We start from the raw sequence: 22,141 nt of genomic DNA, 5'->3' as shown, positions 1-22,141 counted from the left end.
ATGGAATCTCTGCTCCATCCCTCTTCCAGAAGCCTCTGCTCGCCAGAATTATAACACCATCCACTAAAGTGCTGGTGAAAGCTCCTGGGTCTTGATCATAGCTGTAAATTCTCTGGGTGTTAATGTTGAAAAAAGCGTGTATAGTAGACCAATGAGAATCTGGATGGATTCTAGTTACCAAAGACAGCAGGATGATTGATCTTGGTCATCCTGACATGTGGCAGAAAGGCCAAGTTCTATTTCTCAGCTAGCATGTTGTTCTTGAGGTGGGAAGCAGGGCCATTTAACTCAAGGTCACCATCTCGGACTCCTTGCTGAACTCCTTCCCTGTGTCCTCCCCAGCTGCTCTGACAGTCTCCCCGGATTCTCTAGGCTGCAGGTAAGTTCAAGGCAGGAGCAATTGCAAACAGAACCATGGATATGCGAAATGTGAAGCTGGCCCAAAAGATGAGCAGCTGGGTTTCCCTAAATATTTACATTTCTGACTGTGGGGTTTTATCCCTGAGCAAAAGGGTAGTGAAAACTTATCACATAGCTGTCAGTAGGCCCTGGAAGTAAAAGTATGCCGGGCTCTGACACACCTTTCCCTCTGCCTCCACAGGTGCTGACAGAACTGAAATCCGATAATCAGAGGCTGAAAGATGAAAACGGTGCCCTCATCCGAGTCATCAGCAAACTGTCCAAATAGATGAGGTCAGGTCTGGGAGGAGGAGACAGCATTTGCTGCCCACCCTTCGTTTCCAGCTGTAGCCTTCTGGCTAAAAGATGTGAATGCTTCTGGAGAAGGGCGCCTCCCTGTGGTCCTTGTCAGTCACCTCCTCTGCACTGTACATTGTCTGTCCCATTGCCCCGCACCTCTATCCCAAGTTTTATGACCGTTTTAACTGAAGCATGATTGTGACCATTTCAAGCAATCTGGAGAAAGCTTTGTGGGGTACACCAAGCTCAGCTGTGACCCCAACTTTCTGCTGCTTTGTCCACATTGGTTTTGGTCCAGATATGTAAGGCTTTGACCCATAGCCTTTACACTGACCCACTGTTCTTTGGCATAGGTGAGTCTTGTGGTAGCCACTCTGGGATCCTGTCTGGAGTGCCAAGAGGAAGGGCGGAATGTGGAATTGCTCTGGACTGCCTCTGGAGCTGTTTGTTTACAGTCCAAGGCGACTGTGGCTCTGTGCTGAGGCTCTCCTTCACCTCTCGGGAACTGATTGTTTTTACTTTTCTATCAGAAACCTAGGAACATCGCTGGCTAGTCTTAACCTCATTTCTCCCTCTCTGCAAGGCTGAGGCAGCCTTGACTTCTCTTGCTCCTTTTCTTTCTGTCCTTTGGTGATTTCCCCTCCTGCCCTGACAGTGTAAAAGCTGAAACTGAGCTCTCGACTTGAGCGGTTTGGAAACTCACCACTCTGCTGCCTTGGTGCCATGACCCTGTCCCTGCGAAGCTAGAGGTTGGCTTGGGGGTCAGCCCGTTGTTCATATCCCACTTGTCTGCTTACAAAGTGATTTCCTGAACTCTTCAAGGTGTACAAGTAGTGTACATCTATAACCCCAGCAATCAGAGGCTGAGGCAGGAGGATTGGGCATTTGAGACAGCTATATAGCAAGACCCTCTCTTGAGAAAAAGGAAGCCTGGGTACCGAATGCTCCGTTTGCCTTGCTTCCTTTGGCTTTGTTCTCTTCTTCACTCAGGACCCTGCTCCTAATGAGAAGTGGAGTTGTTGCAAGGAGGCCTGGGGGTGAGCAGGGGAGGAAGCTAGATGAGAGAATGCAAGCCAGCCAGGGAGACATGGACAAGCACCTGAGGACAGTTGGAACACTGCTTACACTCAGGATGGTGGGACTGGCGTGTTGGTGGCCATATTCAGGGGAGAGATCCCTTCTTAGAAACCAGCAGGAGTGGTGAGTGCTGGGTAGAGACTGATGAGGAGGACTCATGTACTCATAGGTCATCTGCCCAGTGTCCCTGTGCCTCCCTGCTGCCATAGCTCTGACCTGTGGTTAGCCTCTGGGAGCTATGCATGTCTAACTTGAAGTCTGGGCACCTCTACTACAGTTTTACTAATATAAACCGAGGTCTGCTGCTTCCTTCCAGGGCAGCACATTAGGTATCACTAAGTTTTGGTCCCTCCTCAGATGTCATGATTTTGATGACTGTCTCATGTTGGCTGCCATCCTCTACAGTCTAGAAAAAAAGTATCCCTTGAACTTCTCATGGCTCAGCCTACGGAGAGGACTCTGTAATCCCAGCACAGTTACACTGCTAGCCCTTGTGCTGGACCAGTGCTGATGAGGGCTTTGTAGGCATTTTGTCCTTTAATGACTCATTGTTTGAGGGTTGCTAGTGATGCGGACCATTCTAACACTACCTCTGTTAGCTTCTTTCATGAGGATGCCACTGTCCTTTTTGGTGGCCCTTACAGACTTCATGTGCTCTTAAACAGAAGTTGTAATTCAGGGTCCCTGATACAGAAAGGGAACTCTATCTCCTCTGACACGCTTTCAGCACATTTAAGATTCTCTTTTCCATGGCAGCCCATTATTCTGAGGAGTATTGCGTTGGACTGCTCTACTCTTGTAAAACACTGAGCCACTCTGAGAAAGACCTGTCTTCTGCTATAGGAAACACTCCCTTCTCGCTAGGAGAGGTCAAGATGTCAGCCAGCCAGTGCTCCTGGCATGGGCTGTATATGGGGCAACAGGAATTGCTGCCTCACTCTTGGGGAAAGAAAATGAGATTATAACAGGTTGAGCCTCCTCCATTGAAGGTATTCAGAGTTGTAGGCCTTTGGCCTTTTGAAGTATAGGGAAGGTTCTCAAACACTCACAAACTGCCATTATGCCTGCTGCTCTATGTAGTCTTCATGTTAAGATGCCACCTCTTGCCAGGAAGGTTTCCTTGTGACAAGCTGTTGACAAGCTTTTCAGTTGGTAGTACTAGCCCAGCAGAGCACACATGGCCCCTGACCACATTCCTGGCAGTTCCTTTCCTGCCACTAATTTTATTAGAAGCATTGTGAATTTGGTCTCTTCCAGAGAAGAGAACTCCTTTCTTCAAAGTCTTACTGACAGAGCCTCATGAAAGACATGGGCCTCCTTAGGCCAGCTGGTGTGTGTGTGTGCAGTCTCCTTTTCCCGTGTTGCTTGGCCAGTTACACACTGTGGGTCTCCCCAGTGGCTACCAGCCTCACCTGTGGCTTCTCCTGAGTAATCTCGTGGCTGGAACTTACTGATCCACTGCAAGCAGGCAAGCACGCGGGAAGGACCCAGCCCTGACACACCAGTCTTCATGGGAAATTAAGATAGGGATGAGACTGTTCTCATTCATTCATCAGCTTTCAGTACCTAGGCCACCTTTGAGAGTAACGGATGGTCAGTCCAGAGAATCTCTGGCTGGAATTTACCTATTTGACTATCAGGGGTTTCAGAGCCTTTCCAGACAGTTCCTGGAAGTGCTGTTCCCCAACTCCATCCCCATGTCTAGGGGAAGAGCTATGCATATTTGAGGGTGTTGCCGTTAAAGACTAAAGAACAGCTCTGTCTTGGACCCACATTTCCTTGTCTGTCTAGCAGTGGGACATGTGCTCACCCTGCTTTCCCTGCCTCTGCCCAGTCTTCAGCCCAAGGTGCAAGGATTGTTTGGCAGGTTGTACAAGTACGGCAGTCCTCAGGCCTCAGAAGAGTCGGAACCAGAGTCGAAGGCTGTGCCCCCGCAGGGCTCTACTCTCTGGCCCCTTTGCAGCCTTTCCTCCCAGAGACAGCTTCTACCCATAGCTCAAATGCCTTTTCAGAGGTGGGCCCAAGTATAGCTGCAGCTCAGTTGCCGTTCTATTCTGGAGAGAGTGCAAACCTCAGTATAGGTTCCCTCAACCCAGGAAGTGAGGCAGCTTTTGAGGGCAGGATACTTCAAAGATGAGGACTTTTTCACACTTAGATTTCTGCTTCAAAATTGCTGAATTTTGAATTTTCAAGAGCAGTCCTGCTTTCTTCCTAAATTTAAGCTGTTTAAGATTGGCCTGTTAAGGCCAACCTCCCCTCCATGTTGGAAAGTGAGTTTAACATTGAAAGCAATTGAATAATGATGTGTGGTTGCTTTCCCTCCTGGTGGCTGAGGAGGAGATTGGAGCTGCTAGGGATGGATAGAGCAGTGTGTCGGGCCTCCCGAGGATATGATGTGCCTCCCTAGAAAACCTTCTTGATGTGACCAGCACTGCTTCTCAGCATCCAAGCAGCAGGAGAGCATTCCCCCAGGCTACTGTTCACGGCGCTCTTTCACAGGAGACACCCACAGAGTACAGGATGGTGCCCAGCTCTGTCAGACACCTGAGTTGGGACTTGGATGTGAGGAGAGGGGTAAGCCCTGGATCTGGGTGCCTGCATGCTGTAGTGGGTGAAAGGCAGAGGAAGGTCTGAGAATGTGGAACAGGATGGAGGTCGGAGCCTGGGAGAAAGGAAGCCAGGCTTCTGCACCTGGAAGTGTGTTCTGTCTCATTGTGAGCTCGGCCCTCCGCTCCAGCTGAGCGAGATTTTAATCAGCTCTTCTAATGGGTATTGACACTGCTCAGAGCAGTCAACTCTGTCAGGGACAACTATTGATTGCTTGTGTTCTGATTAGATTGGAAAAATAGATCAACTTCATTATAGCCCAGAAGCTGTCATTGTCACAGCCACAAAGGAATGAAGTTGCCTCTGAGGGCTAAGGGAAATCAGCTGGACTCCTGACAAGCCAGAGAGTAGCTGCAAGTCGTATCCTTGAGAGCTTCGGCCAATGGTCTCAAATCTCCTGGGGTGCCTGGCCGCCCACCGTAGCTAGATGGTAGAGAAGGGAATATCTAAGCCCTTGGCACTGAAGTATGTTCTGGCCTTACCTCAGCAGACTTGACAATATGAGGTTCGCTTCAAGCCTGGGAATACACCACACACAGTGTGGCATTTTCTTGATCCCTCTCAGTTTCCAAAGCACTTCTCCCACCCTCTGCTTATCTTACAGTTTGGGAATCTGCCAGAACATTTTATTATTTTGCCCCTCAATGTTCCCCTAATGTTTCCAATAAAATTTTGCTTGGGTGGCCCCTTAGGGTGCCACCAAGATACTAACCTCGGCTCCTCAAAAATAAGCAAACCGTCCCTTCCCTCTCAGCTCCCTCCACAAGCCTTAGGCCTTGGTTTCCTACACTCAGACTTGATGATGCTTGAGGGAAGAGGTTTTCCATTAATCAGCCAAGAGTCCCGGAGGATTTTCAAGTGCCAACAGCGTGTCATTCCACCCATCACCCACGGCCAGCCCCATCCATTTTCAGAACTCCCTGGCTGTGCTATCGGCCCTCAAAGACCTCTGTTTCAGGGTTGTGTCTGCTCATTCTGTCTTTTCTGAAAGATGTGATTCCTCAGCACAGGCAGGATGGGTTTGTTTGCATAGTGACATCACTCAGCCAGGCAGGAGAGAAGAGTCACAAAAGGCCTGACCGTGAGGAGTGAGAAGAGCCTCTGACATGCTCTTGAACCCAGAGCCTGGATCCTGAACAAGGGACACTCAGGCTGGAACCAGCTTGATTCTCTCCACAGTGCATGTGTCTGTGCTGTTCTCAACCCTACTCTCCTGAAACCTCAAGCAGACTGCAGCTTATCCCAGGATGGGGAAGACTGTGTGAAAGCAATTATAGGTAAAGGTACCAGAAGGCCGGTTCAGGGAAGAGGATGCTGAGAAGGATGCACCCATCCAACATGTCCACCTTTCTAGTCAGCATCCCTTGAGCCCTTGGCAGCTCAGCTTCCTCCAAGCAAAGCCAGGATGGTGGTTCAGATCCCAGTTTTGGCTTTACGGTTTTCTTCTAGGCATGTGTCCTCCGCTCCAATCTTGGTCACCACTTCAGAGATGGAATTTGTATTTTCTCCTCTCCACCCCTTCACCCATGCTTAATGCACCAAATGGAGCTGTTCGCCAGCTGAGTGTGTGGATTAACTTCTGTCAGCTGTAAATACACCTGGAGGAGGCTCCTGGGGGAGGGAAGCCCGGCTGGCTTTCCTAACTGAATGTATTTTTATGCAATTTTGAGTGGCCTTTCAACCCTGAGATGGATGGATTTGTTTTACTGGTTGTTGTTATATAGTATTAAGTATTATGTGTTTGAAAGTTTGAGAATAATATTCACATCTATATGATGCCTGTAAACACAACAGTATTTATAAATGAGTAAATAAAACTGTGTTTTAACTTTGTGCCATGAGATTGATAGAACCTCCCATTCATCAGGCAGCCACAGTCTGTAGTCACCACCTGCCCCACCCCAGGGAAGGGCTCTTGGAAGCACCAATGACGTATTTCCTGGGTTGATTGGCAGGAAAAGCCAAGAGTGAAGGTTTGGAACAATCCTGAGAAGAAAAAAAGGGTTTCCAGTGCCTAAGAAGGTGACTGTTTCTTTAAAGGTAAAAGAAAGGGTGTATGGCCCACCTGGATACACCCTAACAGCCATGCTACACAGGGAAGCTAGGCTATTACAGACTTCCAACACTACCTCAGTCCTCCACTCTGTAAGGGCTCCTTAGGTCACGGTTCAGAAGTTCCAAAAACCACTTCCAAACTATGCAAGTGAAACTGGGGTCATTGGAGGTTGGATCTAAATCCTGCCGAAAGGGCACCTAGCTCAGGGAGCCACTGCACAGGCTGCTGGCAGGACTGGGGAGTGGGCGGCCAGGCTTTGGGCCTCCTTTCTGCCAAGTGGAAATCCTTGTTCACTGACTTGGGAGGGAGGGAAAATTCTTTTCCCCTGCTGTCACCCAGCTGTTTGTAACTCAAGCAGCAAGAAGTGGATGGATGATGTCACAGTTGAAGAGTTCAGCCCTGGCCTTGGGGCTTGAAGCAGAGGCAAAGTGTGATGTAGGGGCTCCCAGACATGGTTTCTCTGGGACCCCGCTGGCTGGGTGAGGTCTGTAAAGTCTTGTCTACTGCTCATGGGTACCACCCCTCCTCCTGGGTCCTCCCTGCACCAGAGCAAGATGCTCAGTCCTGTGCAGCCACGCCACCTAGCCCATGGCTTCCACCCTGACTGAAACAGCCCGGCAGCCAGATCTAGGCCCCTGCCAGCTCACACAGGCCTCTCTGCCCACCTGCCTTTACTGCAACACACAAAGTCCAGTACACTATGGTCCTAGACAAGTGTCACAATAAGAAATGACAATCTTTGGACCTAGGAACGAAAACAGTTTAATCCTTTCCTGGTCTTGGCTGTACTGCCCCAGACTCTGACCCTAAGCATTCTGAAGCCTTACTGGTCCTTGTTATCTCTGCCTCCTCAAAGACAGATAACAGTCTTTACAATGTAAGATTTTGTTCTTTCCTCTTTTTAAACATCTACACCCTGGGACCAGCAGCCTCCCTGTTGTCAGGGTCAGACTGCTGCTGTCCCCTAAGCCCAGGTCCTCTAGAGGGAACTTAAGGATGTAGGACAGCCCTTACCGTCCCAGGAGGGTAGACCCTGTGTGACTCTGATCCATCAGAGAATAGGTGGTGACTCCTTAATTTTGAGCTGGGACTCCAAACCCAGCTCACCTCCCTCCCCAACCTTGCTGACCCTTGTGGGCAGCTTCCTGCCCCCCTGCCCTGGCCCACTAAAAATTTAAAAAAGAAAAAAATAGAAATGCTCCCCGCCCCCAGGTTGCTTTCAGCTCTTTTCTTTAATAAGGAGACGCAGCTCATTACAAAATAACAAGTTGACAAGAGATCAGACAAGAACAACAGAGTCCACATAAGGAAGTGGAGAGCATTGCCAAGCAGAGGGGGGAGGGGAGGGCTACACCGTCCTTCTCAGGAAGACAGGGAGGGCTCCTGGTGGGGCCAGTGTATTCCAGGGGGAACACAGCACACTCCGCTTCTGCCCCAGTTTTGAAAGTTTTTCTGGGCCCATGGTTTTCAGAAAGCAAATCAAATTCTTAGATGAGCAGGAGTTACAGCAGAATGGTCAGGCATCCTGAACTCCTGGCTGCTGAGGAAAGCTGGGGGTAAAACTGAGGCCCACGCACGGCTCCCACCTTGCCAGACTCTGCTGCCAGTTCCCAGTTTCAGTTTCTGTGGAGACTGGAGAGCTCCAGCCAACCCCACCTTTTGCCCCTGGCCTTGTCCAATACACTTACCCACGTCTGCGGAGTCCTGCAGGTGCCCAAGCTGCTCCAGCCGTCTGCCCTGCATTGCTGACGTGAGGGTCAGCACCTGGTGCTCCTCAGTTGAGAGTGACCCCTTACCACCACCACCTTGCTCTAAGAGGAACCTGCTCTGTGGCACTACCAGACAAAAAGAGTGGGTGGGGAGTTTAACCACTGCAGTTCCAAGTTTTCCCCATGGACCACTCCTCCCCTGCTTTCTGTGGGCCCTGACAACTCGGGAGAAAGTAGGCAGGACTGGCCTTGTCCACCCCAAGCAGCCACAGAGAACCTGACTATAGGCTGGGCTGCTGACTGCTTCTGAAAACCCTGGTTGCCTCCAGTTCTCATATCTAAGACAGAGTCAACAACCACTTCCCTGTCTGTACTCAGAGTGAGTCCCATCAGACTGAGGCCACAAAAGCCAGCCAGGGGCATCTCCTGAGACCCCACCAGAAGCCCTGAAACACCAAATGTCCTCACGACACAGGGCTAAGGGAGCAAGGGAGGGTGACGGACAGGTGAGCCCTTCACAAGTGTTCTGTGGGGAGCCAGTTAGAGGGACGGGGTCTCCTGGAAGGAGTCGAGGGCACCCTCCAGCAGGGGGCCCCTTTATGGCTTTTCAGTTTATTCAAGATAGTGGGAAGAAAAGAATCACATCACACACATGGAACACAGAAGCAACAGGACACCAGACGCCAGGCTAGACAGTGCACTGTGCCCCAAGGGTTAGCCCTGTAGACATGCAGCAGACCTGCCTTCAGGGCTAGTGTCCCTCAGCATCTTCCCTGGGCAGGGCTGGCACCGGGGCCAGAACGTTATCTCCCACTGTGGACATTCCCTGTAGGGGAGGTGAGGACATAGACTTTACACAACATAAAACCAAGGAGCAGCCAGTTCTGTAGAACAGGTTTGGGTTGGGAGATCAAGGGGGCTCTCAGCATTGCCGTGCGGTTATTTACAGAATTGTAGACATGCATCTTGATTAAACAAGATTCTGCTCGTGTGTTTATAGATAGCATCTTCTTTTATAATATATAACTAAATGAACATGGGGGAGGGGATCCAATGAGGCTCAATGGCTTCAGAAGGTTCCTGTTTTGTTGTTACTTCAAAAAATAAAGTATATTCCTATATCTTCAAGTCACAGTGTCCCCTTCTTAATATTGCAGTTCAAAAAACAGGCTAAATCAAAATTGTGGTAACCAGCCTCTGGCCCCTGGGACTGAAGAAAAGAGGGGCAAAGTAGCCAGAGGGTGCGCTGCCAGACACAATACAGGATTAGCCAATTAAACTTAAATTTCACATTACACAGTGGATCACTGTTTATAGTACAGTGCGTCCCAAATATCGCATAGGACATCCTTATACTTCAAAATTATTTGCTTATCTGAAATTCAAGTTTAACCAAGTGTCCTGTGTGTGTATTTGCCAAATCTGGCAGCCATTATGGGGCTGTGGGTTACCTGCTTGCTACCCACTGGCTCTGAGAAAAGACCCCAAGCAGCCTGCAGTGGGAGGTACACAGAGCAGGCAGGCGGGGGAGCAGAGGGTGGACAGAAGTTTGATCTCTTCCTACCTTCAGGAAGACCGCTGCTGCATACACCCTCAAAGACAGGCAGGTTGAGAGACCTGGGATTCTCAAGTTCTGACGACATTAAGTGAACGAGGGAGGTCTGCCTCTTGGCTAGCATCACCGGTCCAGCATGAGGCATGTTTATAAACGCTACCTTCACAAAGAGGCCCATGGTAAAAGGCCTCCTACCTCCGTCACTGGATCTTGGGCCAGCAAAATCTCCACAAACCACTTCTACAGAAACAAAACGATGTGTTGGCTTCCTGGGAAGAGAGACTGAGTCTCTGGCCTTATCCTGCTCATTCCAGGCACCTGCTTGGCTGGGAGCTCCCTAGTCCCTAGGCCTCAGCCTTTGTTTCTAAGTCGCCAAAACTGCCCCAGCCCTGCAGAGGTTGCTTCACTCCTGGGAGGATCATTCAAGGGAGAACATGTGCCCCCAGATCCTGAGTGGAGTTGAGTTTGGGTATTCATGGTCTTAAGCTCACTTTAAAAACAAAAACAAAAAACCCTCTAGTAAATACTTTCCTCTCTTTGGGATACAAACGTTCATCTACAAAAGTATCCAAATCCCTCACCAGCCAGAAACATTGACTGTCTCTGCTTAGTCTTGATACCCCAGGACCCTGGCATCCCCCTGAAATAAACCCCCGTGGCAGTGAAGGTCTGGAATGCAGTGCTGGGGTTTGGGTCATATCAACCCCACCCCCTACCCCCAGTGCAGAAAAACTTAAGCCTCAACATGTTCCTGCCTAGCCCCTGGACCTGGACAGGTGCCATCTGCTTGGGTGGCTAGTCCACGACCAGACCCAAGCCTGAAGAGGAACCACTCCCAGCATCCACGCTGGCTCCAAACTGAGTTAAAAAGCCCTGGCAAGCTGCCCACTGTAATGAGCTCTAGCCTGTCTCTAAGCCCAGGGACATTCAAACCAGAGGCACCGAACATTCCTTCCTTCCCTCTGTCAGCGCAGTAGGGCTGTGGACTGTGGAAGGGCCCAATGAGGGTTATAGGAGAGAATCCAGGGAGTTGAAGGTGACTGGGGAAAGCTGGAAGAACACAGGGAGAAGGGGAAGGTTGAGAAGGGAGTTTCTCTGAATGGAATTCATGGAATGTGGGGTGAGAAGAGCCAGTGTGGGGAGGGAAAGCACCAAAACTCCACAGAAAAGAATCCAGTGACATCAGACGTCCACACCAGGACCCTGACTCTCCAACCACCTGAACTCTGAACGTACCCGACGGCCTAACAATGCTCTACCATGACCAGAACTCTGGTCCCAAGGGCTACAGCCTATAATCCTACCAGAGTCCTCCTTTCTTGGTGTTTAGCATAAGCACACAGATACAGAGAGTGTATCAAATATACAACCTCCCATTGACCAAGGGCCAATAGCAGAAGGGTCTCTAAGAGGCAGGTCAAACCTACTTCACAGTCTGGGTGGGGGGAGTGTTACCTCACTCCCTACTTAAACCAAAACCAAACCAAAGCAAAGCAAAACAAACAACCCCCCCCCAAAAAAAAACTGAAAAAGCAAAGCAAACCCACATATCCCCCATTTTCGTTCAAATTAAGACATCGCACCTTCTCAGTGCTGGGTTCTCCTGCTGGGTTCTCGTAGCCAAAATCTACAGCACCGTTCATCTCTGAGACCTACGAGGAGCAGAAGGGCCCAGGTGGGGCAGAGCAGAAGTCCTGCCACATTTGCTGTTGGAGAGTTGCCCAAGAAAGCTTTGTTTTCCGTGGTAAGAGAGCAAAGGCCTGAGAGATTCGAGAACAAATGTAAGACCAAGGGAAAGGAGCAGCCTCTGCTGACTAGGAGCCGAAGCCCCTCACCCAGGCTGCAGGTTGGGAAGGGAATTTAGTGCAAGCCTAACAAGTATATGGCTTTTCATCAACGCTGGGAACACTAGGGAGCCGGGAAGGAAACACAAACTGAGCACAGGGTTTAAACCTTAGCACGTTTCTTCCAGCACTCGTATGAAGTGGATGCGCTGAGTTTCCTGGCATTCAGAGAAACTGTCTCTAAGGGATGGAAGAATGGGGTCTCACCACAGGTCTGCCTGGGCCACTCCAGCTACCGTCGCCAAGGGTCACAGGGTCCAGGGGGTCAGGAATAGGAGTTGTGAGGAGCTCGGCACTGTCCACCAATGCTCCCTTTCTTGTCACCTCCTCCTTACCTGGACCTCAAGGAAACTAAACATTCAAGCTTTCCTCTAATGGGTCTCTGGCTCTGCAAAGCACTTGTCTTCAGATGGTATTTTCCCACTTACGCAAAAAAGGGAAACAGAGGCAAAAGCAAGATGGTGGTGCGTGAATGCAAATGAACGCGCTGCTTGTACTCTGCAGAGGGGGAAGCATCTGCTTCGCACTGGACGAGGCAAAGATCCAGGAGCTTAATTTTAGGCTTTCTGAGTAATGGGGCTTCTGTTTCCTCGCAGATTGATGTAGTCAAGCACACCATCCTGTGGCTGGCAGTTCCTGATCGAGTCTGACAAATCTAGTGAATAGTTTATTTCCATGAATGTCCCCAGAACCCCGTTCCTGGGGGAAGCCATGACTGACAAGAGGGAGTCTGTCGGCGTCAAGGGCTTTGGTCCTAGTTCTGAACACATCCACCCTCACATCTTGCCGCCTTCCAAATGGCCATTCGCAAGGACTCCGAGAGCTTGAGAGTAGGGCTCTCTTCACCTTAGAGTCTGTGGCTCATTCCAGAAATGAAGAGAGAGATTCAAAACAGAGGCAAGTGGGGATGGATGGGCACATGTGTACACACACACACACACACACACACACACACACACATGCTGGCCACTATGTTGCCTTGACAGTCGGGGAACAGAATGAGCTTGCCATTTTGTTGGTCCAAATCCCAGGAAAAGCAGGACGTGCTTCAACTCTCTGACATTAGAGGGCCCCATTTGGGGTGAAGGGAAACCGTGACAGGGCATGCAACAAGGACAGCTCCTGGGACAATCACAGAGCCAGGCTTCTCTTTCACGTCCTAGGGGACTCTTCACACAGCCACCCAAAGGAAGTTGGTCTTTAAAAAGAGGAAAAAAGAAGAAAAAAAACAGGACACGCGGCAAACAAATGAAGAAACCTCTAAGGTCGCGGAACTGAGGTATCGATAGCTCTGGATCTTGTCAGTGTCCTCGGGGATGTGGCCCCAGCTGCCGGTGCCTACTTGTTCTTGCCCAGAAGAGCATCCACTTCTTCCTCGGGCTTAAGAGAGTGCCACTGGGCGATGGGCCTCCGGGGATTGGCCAGCATGTCGGACCAGTGCCGCAACTCCGTGCCTGTGGCGTTGCTGCCTACGAAGATCTTGCCGATGGCTTCGTTCTTGCCTAGTTTGTCATAGTCTAGCACAGTGACAACCACCTGGACTTTCTGCAAGACAAGCAGAGAAAGGAAGGACTTCAAAGGAGAAGTGGGAGCCCAGAACATGCCCCCATCACTCTGCATTGCAAATGATGGGGAAGGACATGCCTCCAGGTTTCTGACTTTCAGTCCTACTCTAATTAAACCTCAGTGTAGAGGCCACAGCTTTTTTTTCTTTTTTTAAAGCAACCTAAATTTCTGCCAGCAGGTGTACTCAAACATACACAACGCTCTAAGCACTGTAAGACCTCATGGAAGGTGAGTAGCCTCCAAGGAGGTCAGTGGACACATAATCAAAAACACATGCATGAGTTGGACATAATTAACACACGAGTGTTCCTCAAATGCAAATGACCTTTTAAATACACACTCTCATTTCTGTCTGTCTATACTGTAAGTGGTATGGAGATACAAAAAAATAAATAACTTTTTAAAAATTAGTTCATGTTCAGATGATGGAAGCCCTTCGAAAGGGTCCTCTACAGAGCCCCACCCCAGCACCGTCAGATCCAGACCCTCCCCCACTGGAATGCACCCTGCCCATGGCTGATCTCTAACGCCCCATATTTGTCTGGTTAGCTCAGGGCCCAAGAACCCAAGGCCCTCCAGGCTTAAGCACCTGAATCTGCTCAAAGGGGATCTCGAAGCTGAAGGACTCGTTGAAGTAGGGGTTCAGCGTCTTCTTCTTCACAGTGGTCTTCTTCTTCTTCAGCCTCTTCCCGTTCTGCATCAAGTGGATCTTCACGTAGGGGTCTGCAGAGAGAGAGAGTCTCAAACCCAAGAGACGCCTCAGCCTCAACGACCCTCCTAGTGTTCCCAGGTCTCCACCTTGCTTGGAACCAGGCCCCTGGGAAGCCCAGAGGAGGAACAGGAAGTCCCAGAAGCAGAGGAGTCATCCGGGACACAGGAAAGGTATCAGGCTATCTCTAACTGTTCACTTATAGGCTCCTAGTGTACAAAGTCGGGGAAACTTCTGAGATTAAGAAAGGCCTTGGAAGGAAGGTGAGTGAAAGGAAAGGCAAACCACACCTCTGCCAAGTCCTTGACCCTGCATATCCAGCCTTCCTAACCTGGCCGATGCGAATCTGAGGACATGGAAAAATGATCAGCTCAAGGTCACAAGTTTGGTCAGTGGCAGAGACAAAGTCCAGCTTTAAGGCTCACTGTCTGTGGAGGCTCAGCAGAGGTCATTAGCATCCTGTGGCACAGGCTAGCCCTGTGCCAGATCTACTGTCAGGTAAATCTGAAACCAATAGCATCCACTTCTGGAAGAGAGCTGGCGAGCCTCTTCTGGGAAAAAAATCCCCTCTTCCGGTGACATGGCAGGAAGACTGACTTTGGGTCAAGCCCTGACACTTCTGACACTTCCTGAGAAAAGTTCTGTGTTGTTAGCTTATTTGGAGAATGAAATTCTTCTGCCTTTTCCTCCGTGGTCCACAGAGCCTGGCCAGAGGGTTATTTATGGAAAGATACTCAGCTATGGACGGGCAGCTGACAAGGACTGGAAAGCCTGTGGCCAGAATCAGGTAAGACTTTCTATCCCCCCCCCCCGCCCCCGCCCTCCCAGGGACTCAGAGTGGTGACTGGCTCTCTGCTGCCACACACTGGATCCCAGTGGTTCTGCATCACCTGAAAGGCCCCCTACATCCATCTTCTTCAGGTTCTTGGCCTCCAGGATACAGACGGTGAGCTTCCCAGCAGTGGGCACGTAGCGCAAGGAGGTACAGATGTCACCCAGCTTCTCTGGCTGCCCAGGGAAAGAAGCAGGATTTAGGTCACTTCAGCTACCCCAGTGGCCTCGAGTGTGGCTGACCCCATCTCGCCAAGACGAGCAACACAGTGAGTTCTGCCTAGTCATCAGCTCCCACATCTGAAGCAGAGGTTCCAACATCAGTACCCCACACTGCAGTTCACAGCCATGGCCTGGGGAAGCTGACGTTCAAGAAGGCAGAGGACAGGCTAAAGCAGAGGGACCTGATATGTAGGTAGGGAATGCTCAGATCTCCACCAAGCTGAGTGAAGAGGTACAAGAAGCACATGCTGGGTGGCCAAGTGGTTTGGGAGCTTCCTCCCTGATCACTCCTGCTCCCGCCATCCTTTGCTGTCAGCTAGTGTGGTTCTCGGAGCACTCCCTTTTCCATTTACTATGTCACCTAAACCTTTTTGTGCGACAAGGCGAGGACAATTTGTAACCAACAAGAAATTCAGGTTGCCAGGGAGACCTGTTCCTCAGAGTCAGACAGCAGCATAGCTATGGGCAGGAGAGGTCTCAGGACTCCTGACCTGAGGCTCTGCAGGCACCCAGTTTCTCGGGGATGGGGCCATCAAGGTACGGATAAGACCTTCATCTCTGACAACAGGCAAAGCCCCATCTACAGAAGGAGGCCAAGTGCTTTTATCCCCGAACCTCCACTGAGCACCGCACAGGCTGAAACAGGTCATTGGTCCTGGCAAAGTACCAGGAATGGGAGTTCTGGTACACGGCAGATGGGTTGGTTGCTGTGGCTAGGAGACAAGCCAAACACTGACAATCCTATAGAATCAAGGCTGGCTTTTCGGGTAGGTAAACTGAGGCACAGAGTCTGATGGGCAGTAGGACCTTAAAAGGAAAAAAAGATAACAATATCCTTATTTCCTGGCTTGCTTGACAGACGCTGTGCAAGGTCCTTCGTATGGGCGGTTAATGCCCATCTGGAACCGTCTGAAGGAAGGCACCAAAGCCTCAGGTTAATTAGCTTCCCTTGGATCATCAGCCGGCCAGTGGGGATCTGGATGGTTCGCCAGCCAAACCACCACTGGCTCCCTGTGATCCATGTGTCGGAGCAAGCCTCAGCATACGGTGAGAAGCCTGGGCTCTCGGTTCTTACCTCTTCCTTCTCTCCGCCTTGTAGGTCTCTCCATTCCTCAATGGGCTGGCCAAGGTCCACCGTGTTCATGGGCACTTTCACCTCCCCAATAATGTCATGCTTAGAGAAGCGGTCAAAGTCATAGATAGCCATCACCAGGGTCTTGCCTCCGAGCTCCTGGTATGGCACCTGTAGGGCACAGAGAAGGGTCCAGGTGGCTGACCACTTCCAGGTGATGCTACAGGAAGATCCCTGGGCACGAGCCTGTGTTGCTCACGGGGTACCAGGCAGACTGGAAAAGCCAGCATGCGAGATGGAAGGGAAGCTACTACAGCCTGCTACGGTACCCTCCTGAGCATACCCCAGGGCTCCAGCCATGGCTGAGGACCAGAGCAAGGAATGCAGAACCTGGGGGCAGAGAGAGCCAGAGTCTTTGATTTCCATCACCTTGAAAGTGAATGTCTCGTTGAAGGCTGGGTTCAGCGTCTTCCGGTGTACCTTGGTCTCATATTTCTTCTTCTTGTCTGGGAGGAGGAAGACTTTGACATACGGGTCAGAAGTACCGCCCATGTCCAGGGCAGGAAGTTCAGCAGCCTGCAGGACTCCCACCGTGAGCTGTGGGGAAAGGGGGCATGTCTGAGCCTCAGGGCTGTTTCAGCACCAGATCTAGTCCCAGGCTCCTGCCAACACCCCACCCTCACCCCAAGTGAGAATCCTGGGACTGGGGCCAGCCTGAGCTCCTCCAGCAAGTTAAATAGCAGAGTTCATCTAAGGCCTTCCCCAGTAGTGGCTTATGGTGAAAGCCAGGGTCAAGATTAAAGATGGCTATGCCCTGTGGCCTCCAACTGTCCTGCTCCACAGAAAGAAACACAAGGTCTACCTGTCTCTAGAGTAAGCCCTTCCACCCACACCCTAACCCCATTGCTCAGCCCCACACACCTGGTTGGCCTGGAAATCATAGTCCAGAGAAAACTGCAACTTGCCCAGGTTCTCTGGCTCTTTCTCCTCCTCGCCTTCCCCTTCCCCTTCAGTCAGGCCGGTCTCTGCATCATCGTCGTCCTAGGAGAGCTGCAGGTAGGAGAAAGTTTAGAGAAGATAGAACAGCCTTTCACAAAGACAGCAGAAGCTGCCCCAAAGCCCCACAGCATGACTCAGCACTTCCAGGGGATGCCATGGGAAAATCCTCTGACTTGGGTCTGCGTTGCCTTGAGGTACAAAGCAGGCAATAGAAGCCAACATCTGAGGTGGGAGAGCAGAGCTCAGCTCCCCCACAGCTCACAGGACCCCCAGACAGAGGACAGCCCCACACTTGGAAGACATGACTCTGGCTTGGGCAAGAATCTTTGCTCCTTTGTGGGGTCAGGCACCACATCACAGGCCAAACAGTTTCTAGAGGCAGGGGGCTCACTTCCATTGTAAAACCCTCTCAGTCCTTTGCCCAGCTCGAATTTACCCAACCTGAAGGAGACATACCAGGATTGCAGTCCAGTCAGGAGCAGGGCGAGTCCAGAGAGGCAGAAAGAGAAGGAAGTGGTATAAGAGAAAACTCTTCCAGTCACACCAGCCCTGAAGTCATGGCTGCTTGGTGAGATCAGGTTGGATTGCATGCTTACACACACACACACACACACACACACACACACACACGTATATACACAGGAACACACATACAAGCACATACACATGCATTCATGCATATACATATTAACACATGGACAAACATATACACCTTCCATGTGCATGTGCATATGCACATGTGCACACACACACACACACACACACACACTGTACACTTTGAAGCCCAATAGGAACACAGACACATGAGCATTCAAAGTCCATCACGACCCTTGGCTGCCTTGGAGGCTCAGTCCCTCCTTCCAGCCTTCAATATGATGCCTTGAACAAAGACTTCTCCCAGCCATTCCCCAAACAGACAACAGAGGACAGTGAAGCCTCGGACTAAACTTAGAGGAGGCACTGATTGGCCAAGGGACCTGCTGAAACCAACACCAACAAGGCTGGGGTTGATACATCATTATCTGACAGTGGTGGATGCCATATGGTCCTGTCTTGGTGCCTTCGAACCTGCCCCCAGCTCCTCTGAGCCCCGACCACACCCAGTTAGAAATGTCTGTCCCTCAGTCTCTCCTGGAAGGAAAACTCAGTGTTACCCAACAGTGTCTTCCTGATGGTCATCACGGGTGTCTAGCACTTTGCCCCAGTGGCCTCCTTGGGAGTCCACACACTGTCCCCTCCAGCTCGGGGTGCATCTGATAACATAGGTGCATGTGGGGCCATGTGGAGCGTGTGGCCCCCGTTAGAGAGCGAGTGCAGAGGGGAACAGCTCATACAGAGGAAGCCCAAAGCCTTTGCCTCACCCTTCAGCACCAGGAAAGCTGGGCAGAGCCTCTCTCAGACTGACCCCTCCCCAGCATCCTACCTGCCCCCCTTTCATGTCCTTCATGTTCATGGCGTTCTTCATGCCTTTGCCCTTCTCCTTCTTGTTCTTCTTCTTCTTGCAGCAGCACTTCTTACAGATGCAGAAGCAGCAGGTGAGCAGCAGGAGGCCGGCAACCACAGCCATGGCAATCAGAGCCCAGGGCGGCACTGCGGACAGAGAGCCCACTCTGAGCCTCGTGTGTGTGTGTGTGTGTGTGTGTGTGTGTCTATGTGTGTATGTGTGTCTGTGTGTGTGTCTGTGTGTGTGTGTCTGTGTCTGTGTGTGTGTCTGTGTGTGTGTCTGTGTGTGTGTGTGTCTGTGTGTGTGTGTCTGTGTGTGTGTGTCTGTGTGTGTGTGTGTCTGTGTCTGTGTGTGTGTGTGTCTGTGTCTGTGTCTGTGTGTGTGTGTGTCTGTGTCTGTGTGTGTGTCTGTGTGTGTGTGTCTGTGTCTGTGTGTCTGTGTGTGTGTGTCTGTGTGTGTGTCTGTGTGTGTGTGTGTGTGTGTGTCTGTGTCTGTGTCTGTGTGTCTGTGTGTGTGTGTGTCTGTGTGTGTGTGTCTGTGTGTGTGTCTCTGTGTGTGTGTCTGTGTGTGTGTGTGTCTGTGTGTGTGTGTCTGTGTGTGTGTGTGTGTGTGTGTGTGTGTGTGCCTTGCTCTTGGCTGCCCCTTGTGGACACAGCCTGCTAAGTTAGCAGCCAGCAGTATATGTGGAAGAAGTTCAGGCTGTTGCTGGGTTTTCCTGGTTACTTTGATATCACATCGAAAGGAAGAGAGAGCCCTGTGGACCCTGGCCATGGAACAGTTCTCAGAGGTACTTTCTGAGCTCTAGTTCTCCTAGAAGGCTGGCCTTGCTTAACCGAGGAGGGAGGGGGTAGAGAATATCTAACCCCCACTCCCTATGATGCCTGAAGCCCTGGCTCCCCCCAATGTGGCTGACCCTGCAAAGCGAACCTGGTTCCGCACAGAGAGCCTCATTTTCCACACTCCAAAGTAAAGCAGTTTCTAAATGCTGCTGAAACCCTGACTAATTTGCTTATCATATATTTCACCTTCTATCTTCATCTTCTGAGAGGGGCGAGGATTTTAAAGTTGGACCTAAAGTTGAACTTGGCCCCTGTAGCTCGGGGCATGTAACATAAACTCCCTTGGTGGCTTCGTTAATTCCAGATCATACTCCCAGCCCATGCCTCTTGGGGGAAAAGTTATAAACTAAGACCCAAAGAAAGAAGCCAGCCAAACCCACCCCAGTAGCTCCCCACCTCCTCCGGCCTGTCAAAGGCCTCCCAGGCTAGCCCTGTAACACTCCTGGCCACCAAGGCCACTCACAGGGGATCTTGTTGATCTCGTTGAAGAATTTGTCCTTCAGCTTGGCGAACATGTCTTCTTGGCTCTCCCCAGGGCCCGTGCTCTCTGTAGAGTTGTCGGCAGGCGCAGCGGGGGCAAGAGGCATTGTGGCAGTGGTGGTGGCCGGAGCCACAATGGGCTCCTGGTTCCTCTTGAAGATGTTTCTCATGGTGGCAGAGGGTGTACCTGGGGGTGAGGGGAAGAAAGCAGGGTGCGTTCCCAGATGCTCTGCACAAAGGACCAGGAACCATTTCCAGGCTAAATGCTAAGGATGCTCCTCCCTCTGCAGCACAAGGGTCTCGAGCAGAGCAGAGACACAGCCCTCAGAAAGGGGATGCGGACACGCTCAGGACTGTGACAGGTACCTGCTGTATGTGAGCCGCTAAATCCTGAGGCTCTTTATTGTCCTTTGTTTTGTTTACATTCTTCTCAGTTAAGGCTGGGGAAACAGGCTCAGAGATTAAACTGTCCTGAAGCCACCCAGATGCCAGTGGGAACCCAGCCTGGCTCCAAAGCCTACACTGCCTTCCTGTGTCGGTCACATCTAATCTCCTACAGCTCCAGGGGGGAGCAAGGCTCTCACTGAGGTCCCCCTCGGTGCTCCCTGACTCCCACCGAATGTCTATGACACAAGGACGTTCCCAGTCCCTTCCCTTCTGTACTGGCCCCCACCTAGCCCTTGCTCTGGATCTTTTCAGATCCACATTTCTAGCCCTGCTCCTCCCAACAGCCCTAGAGCCAAGAGGCATTCCCTGAAGTTGGGAAACCAGGGAGAGGGGCTGAAAGACAGAGGCAGAGACGTGGGGGGGCCCAACGATCCCACCAACCAGAGAACTAAGATACTCTGTGCCCGTATCCATTCTGTGTCAGGACCATACCATACACAAGCTGGCATTCTGCTTTATCTTTTCCTTTTTGAGTCCATTTTGTCTTCATGACTAATGCCTAGAAAATCTCCATAATCCTTGAGGTACATGGTGATACTGTGGGGTTTTCACTCCATTAGTAATAGAGTTTCCAGTGCTGTGTGGCTGGATGTAGAGTTAAATGGTAGCACTTGCTTAGCATGTGCTTGCCCAAGGACTGTACTCAGCACCACTATGTACCTATGTATAATATATATGTATAGGTATATATATATACATATCTATGTAACTACATATACATATAACAATGCATAATATATATGCTACATGTACTATGCATTTATATGTACCTATAACTACATATCTACACATATACACACATGTCTAAAGCAAGATGAACATAAACTCTGGTCTTCATTTAAAGCTAGGCTCCAATGAGCTTCCAAACTCCCTTTTTTTTTTTTTTTTTTTTTTTTTTTTTTTATTGGGCAGGGCACGTGTGTGCCACTGTGTAGCTGTGGAGATCAGAGGATAACTTGAGAAATCTATTCCCCACTTCTGAATATTTGTCTTTTTATTGTTGAATTGTGTCCTTTACAGAGTCTGGCTTTCAGCTTCCTGTCAGAGAGGGAGTTATGGTCTGGCGGGTTGCATTCCCTACCTGTACTCCTGCAAGAGACAGAGGCAGTGTCTCTGTCCCACTGGGAACAAGAGACGCATCAGACACATGATTTACAAAACGATTCTTTAACCTTAAGGTTGCCTTTCTATGTATATTTGTGATGAGTTTTAAAATATAAAAGTCTTTAATTTTGATAAAGTCTATGTCTCTGGTTGTTTTCAGTGGTGTGGCTAAGAACCAATCACACAGTTAATGTCACCAAGATTTGTCTTAGATTTTCAATTATAAATTTAGCTCTGTATTAAGGTCTACAGCCACGTTAGCTGGTATGTATTTGTGATGTGGAAGGAAGGGGTCATGTGACTGTCCATTTGACACAGCAAGCAGCATCATTTTGGCCACATGTAACAAACAGAGCAGAGCGTGCCTGGGAAATGGGCATAATGCACAGATACTGGAAAGGCCGGTGCTATGTAAATGCCCTAAATACACAACACTTTGAGCGACCATCATCTTCCCAAATCACTAGCCTGCTTTCACCTTTAGGGGATCCGTTTTCCTCTCTAATAAACTGGTTCCATTTCTACTTCTATGTGTCCCTTGTCTAATTTATTGTTCTGGAACACAAGAGTCTGGAAGTCTCAGCAGGTGAATCCTGGACTCAGATCTGTTCCTGAATCAGCTGGCAAGCTGGCCAGGAGGTAAGATGGGCACTGTTTCTCCTTCCTTCCTTCTTTGCCCAGGGCACTGGGACATGGGCAAGCTCCCATAGACGGATAGCGTAGGACCAATGGTGTGCCTGGCCCTCCCTCTTGCCCTCCTGGGATGGAAGTGTGATGCAGTGATACACACACTGAGCGCTGATTGCACAGTACAGCAGCATTTCAGACTTTCTGGGAAATTCGTGGAGCTGACCACTGATCACATGGTCACTAATCACATG

The 22,141-nt window shown here is 50.4% G+C and overlaps 2 protein-coding genes across 4 annotated transcripts in view; one reads left to right on the top strand and one right to left on the bottom strand.

Annotated features, from left to right (window-relative positions):
* The window catches only part of PPP1R12B (protein phosphatase 1 regulatory subunit 12B), a 185,028-nt gene extending 178,812 nt beyond the window's left edge, over positions 1 to 6,216 (top strand). For all 3 annotated transcript variants that reach the window (XM_080918063.1, XM_080918062.1, XM_080918064.1), the window contains one exon: positions 602 to 6,216. In XM_080918063.1, coding sequence (XP_080774189.1) covers positions 602 to 688 — 87 coding nt within the window. In that variant the 3' untranslated portion in view covers positions 689 to 6,216. The remainder of the gene's footprint in view (positions 1 to 601) is intronic.
* Positions 6,217 to 12,885: 6,669 nt separating this feature from the next.
* On the bottom strand, positions 12,886 to 19,879 carry SYT2 (synaptotagmin 2; the record flags this gene model as incomplete). Its single annotated transcript, XM_080917909.1, has 8 exons — positions 12,886 to 13,092; positions 13,703 to 13,836; positions 14,713 to 14,830; positions 15,951 to 16,118; positions 16,377 to 16,544; positions 16,869 to 16,988; positions 18,370 to 18,536; positions 19,693 to 19,879. 8 exons carry the CDS (start codon positions 19,877 to 19,879, stop codon positions 12,886 to 12,888), a joined length of 1,269 nt encoding a protein of 422 aa, XP_080774035.1.
* Between the last annotated feature and the right edge of the window lie 2,262 nt (positions 19,880 to 22,141).

This window comes from Micromys minutus (genome assembly GCF_963924665.1).
Source record: "Micromys minutus genome assembly, chromosome: 6".
Lineage (NCBI taxonomy): Eukaryota > Metazoa > Chordata > Mammalia > Rodentia > Muridae > Micromys > Micromys minutus.
The sequence above is the reverse complement of the archived record's forward strand: the minus strand, read 5'-3'. Positions and strand labels throughout refer to the sequence as shown.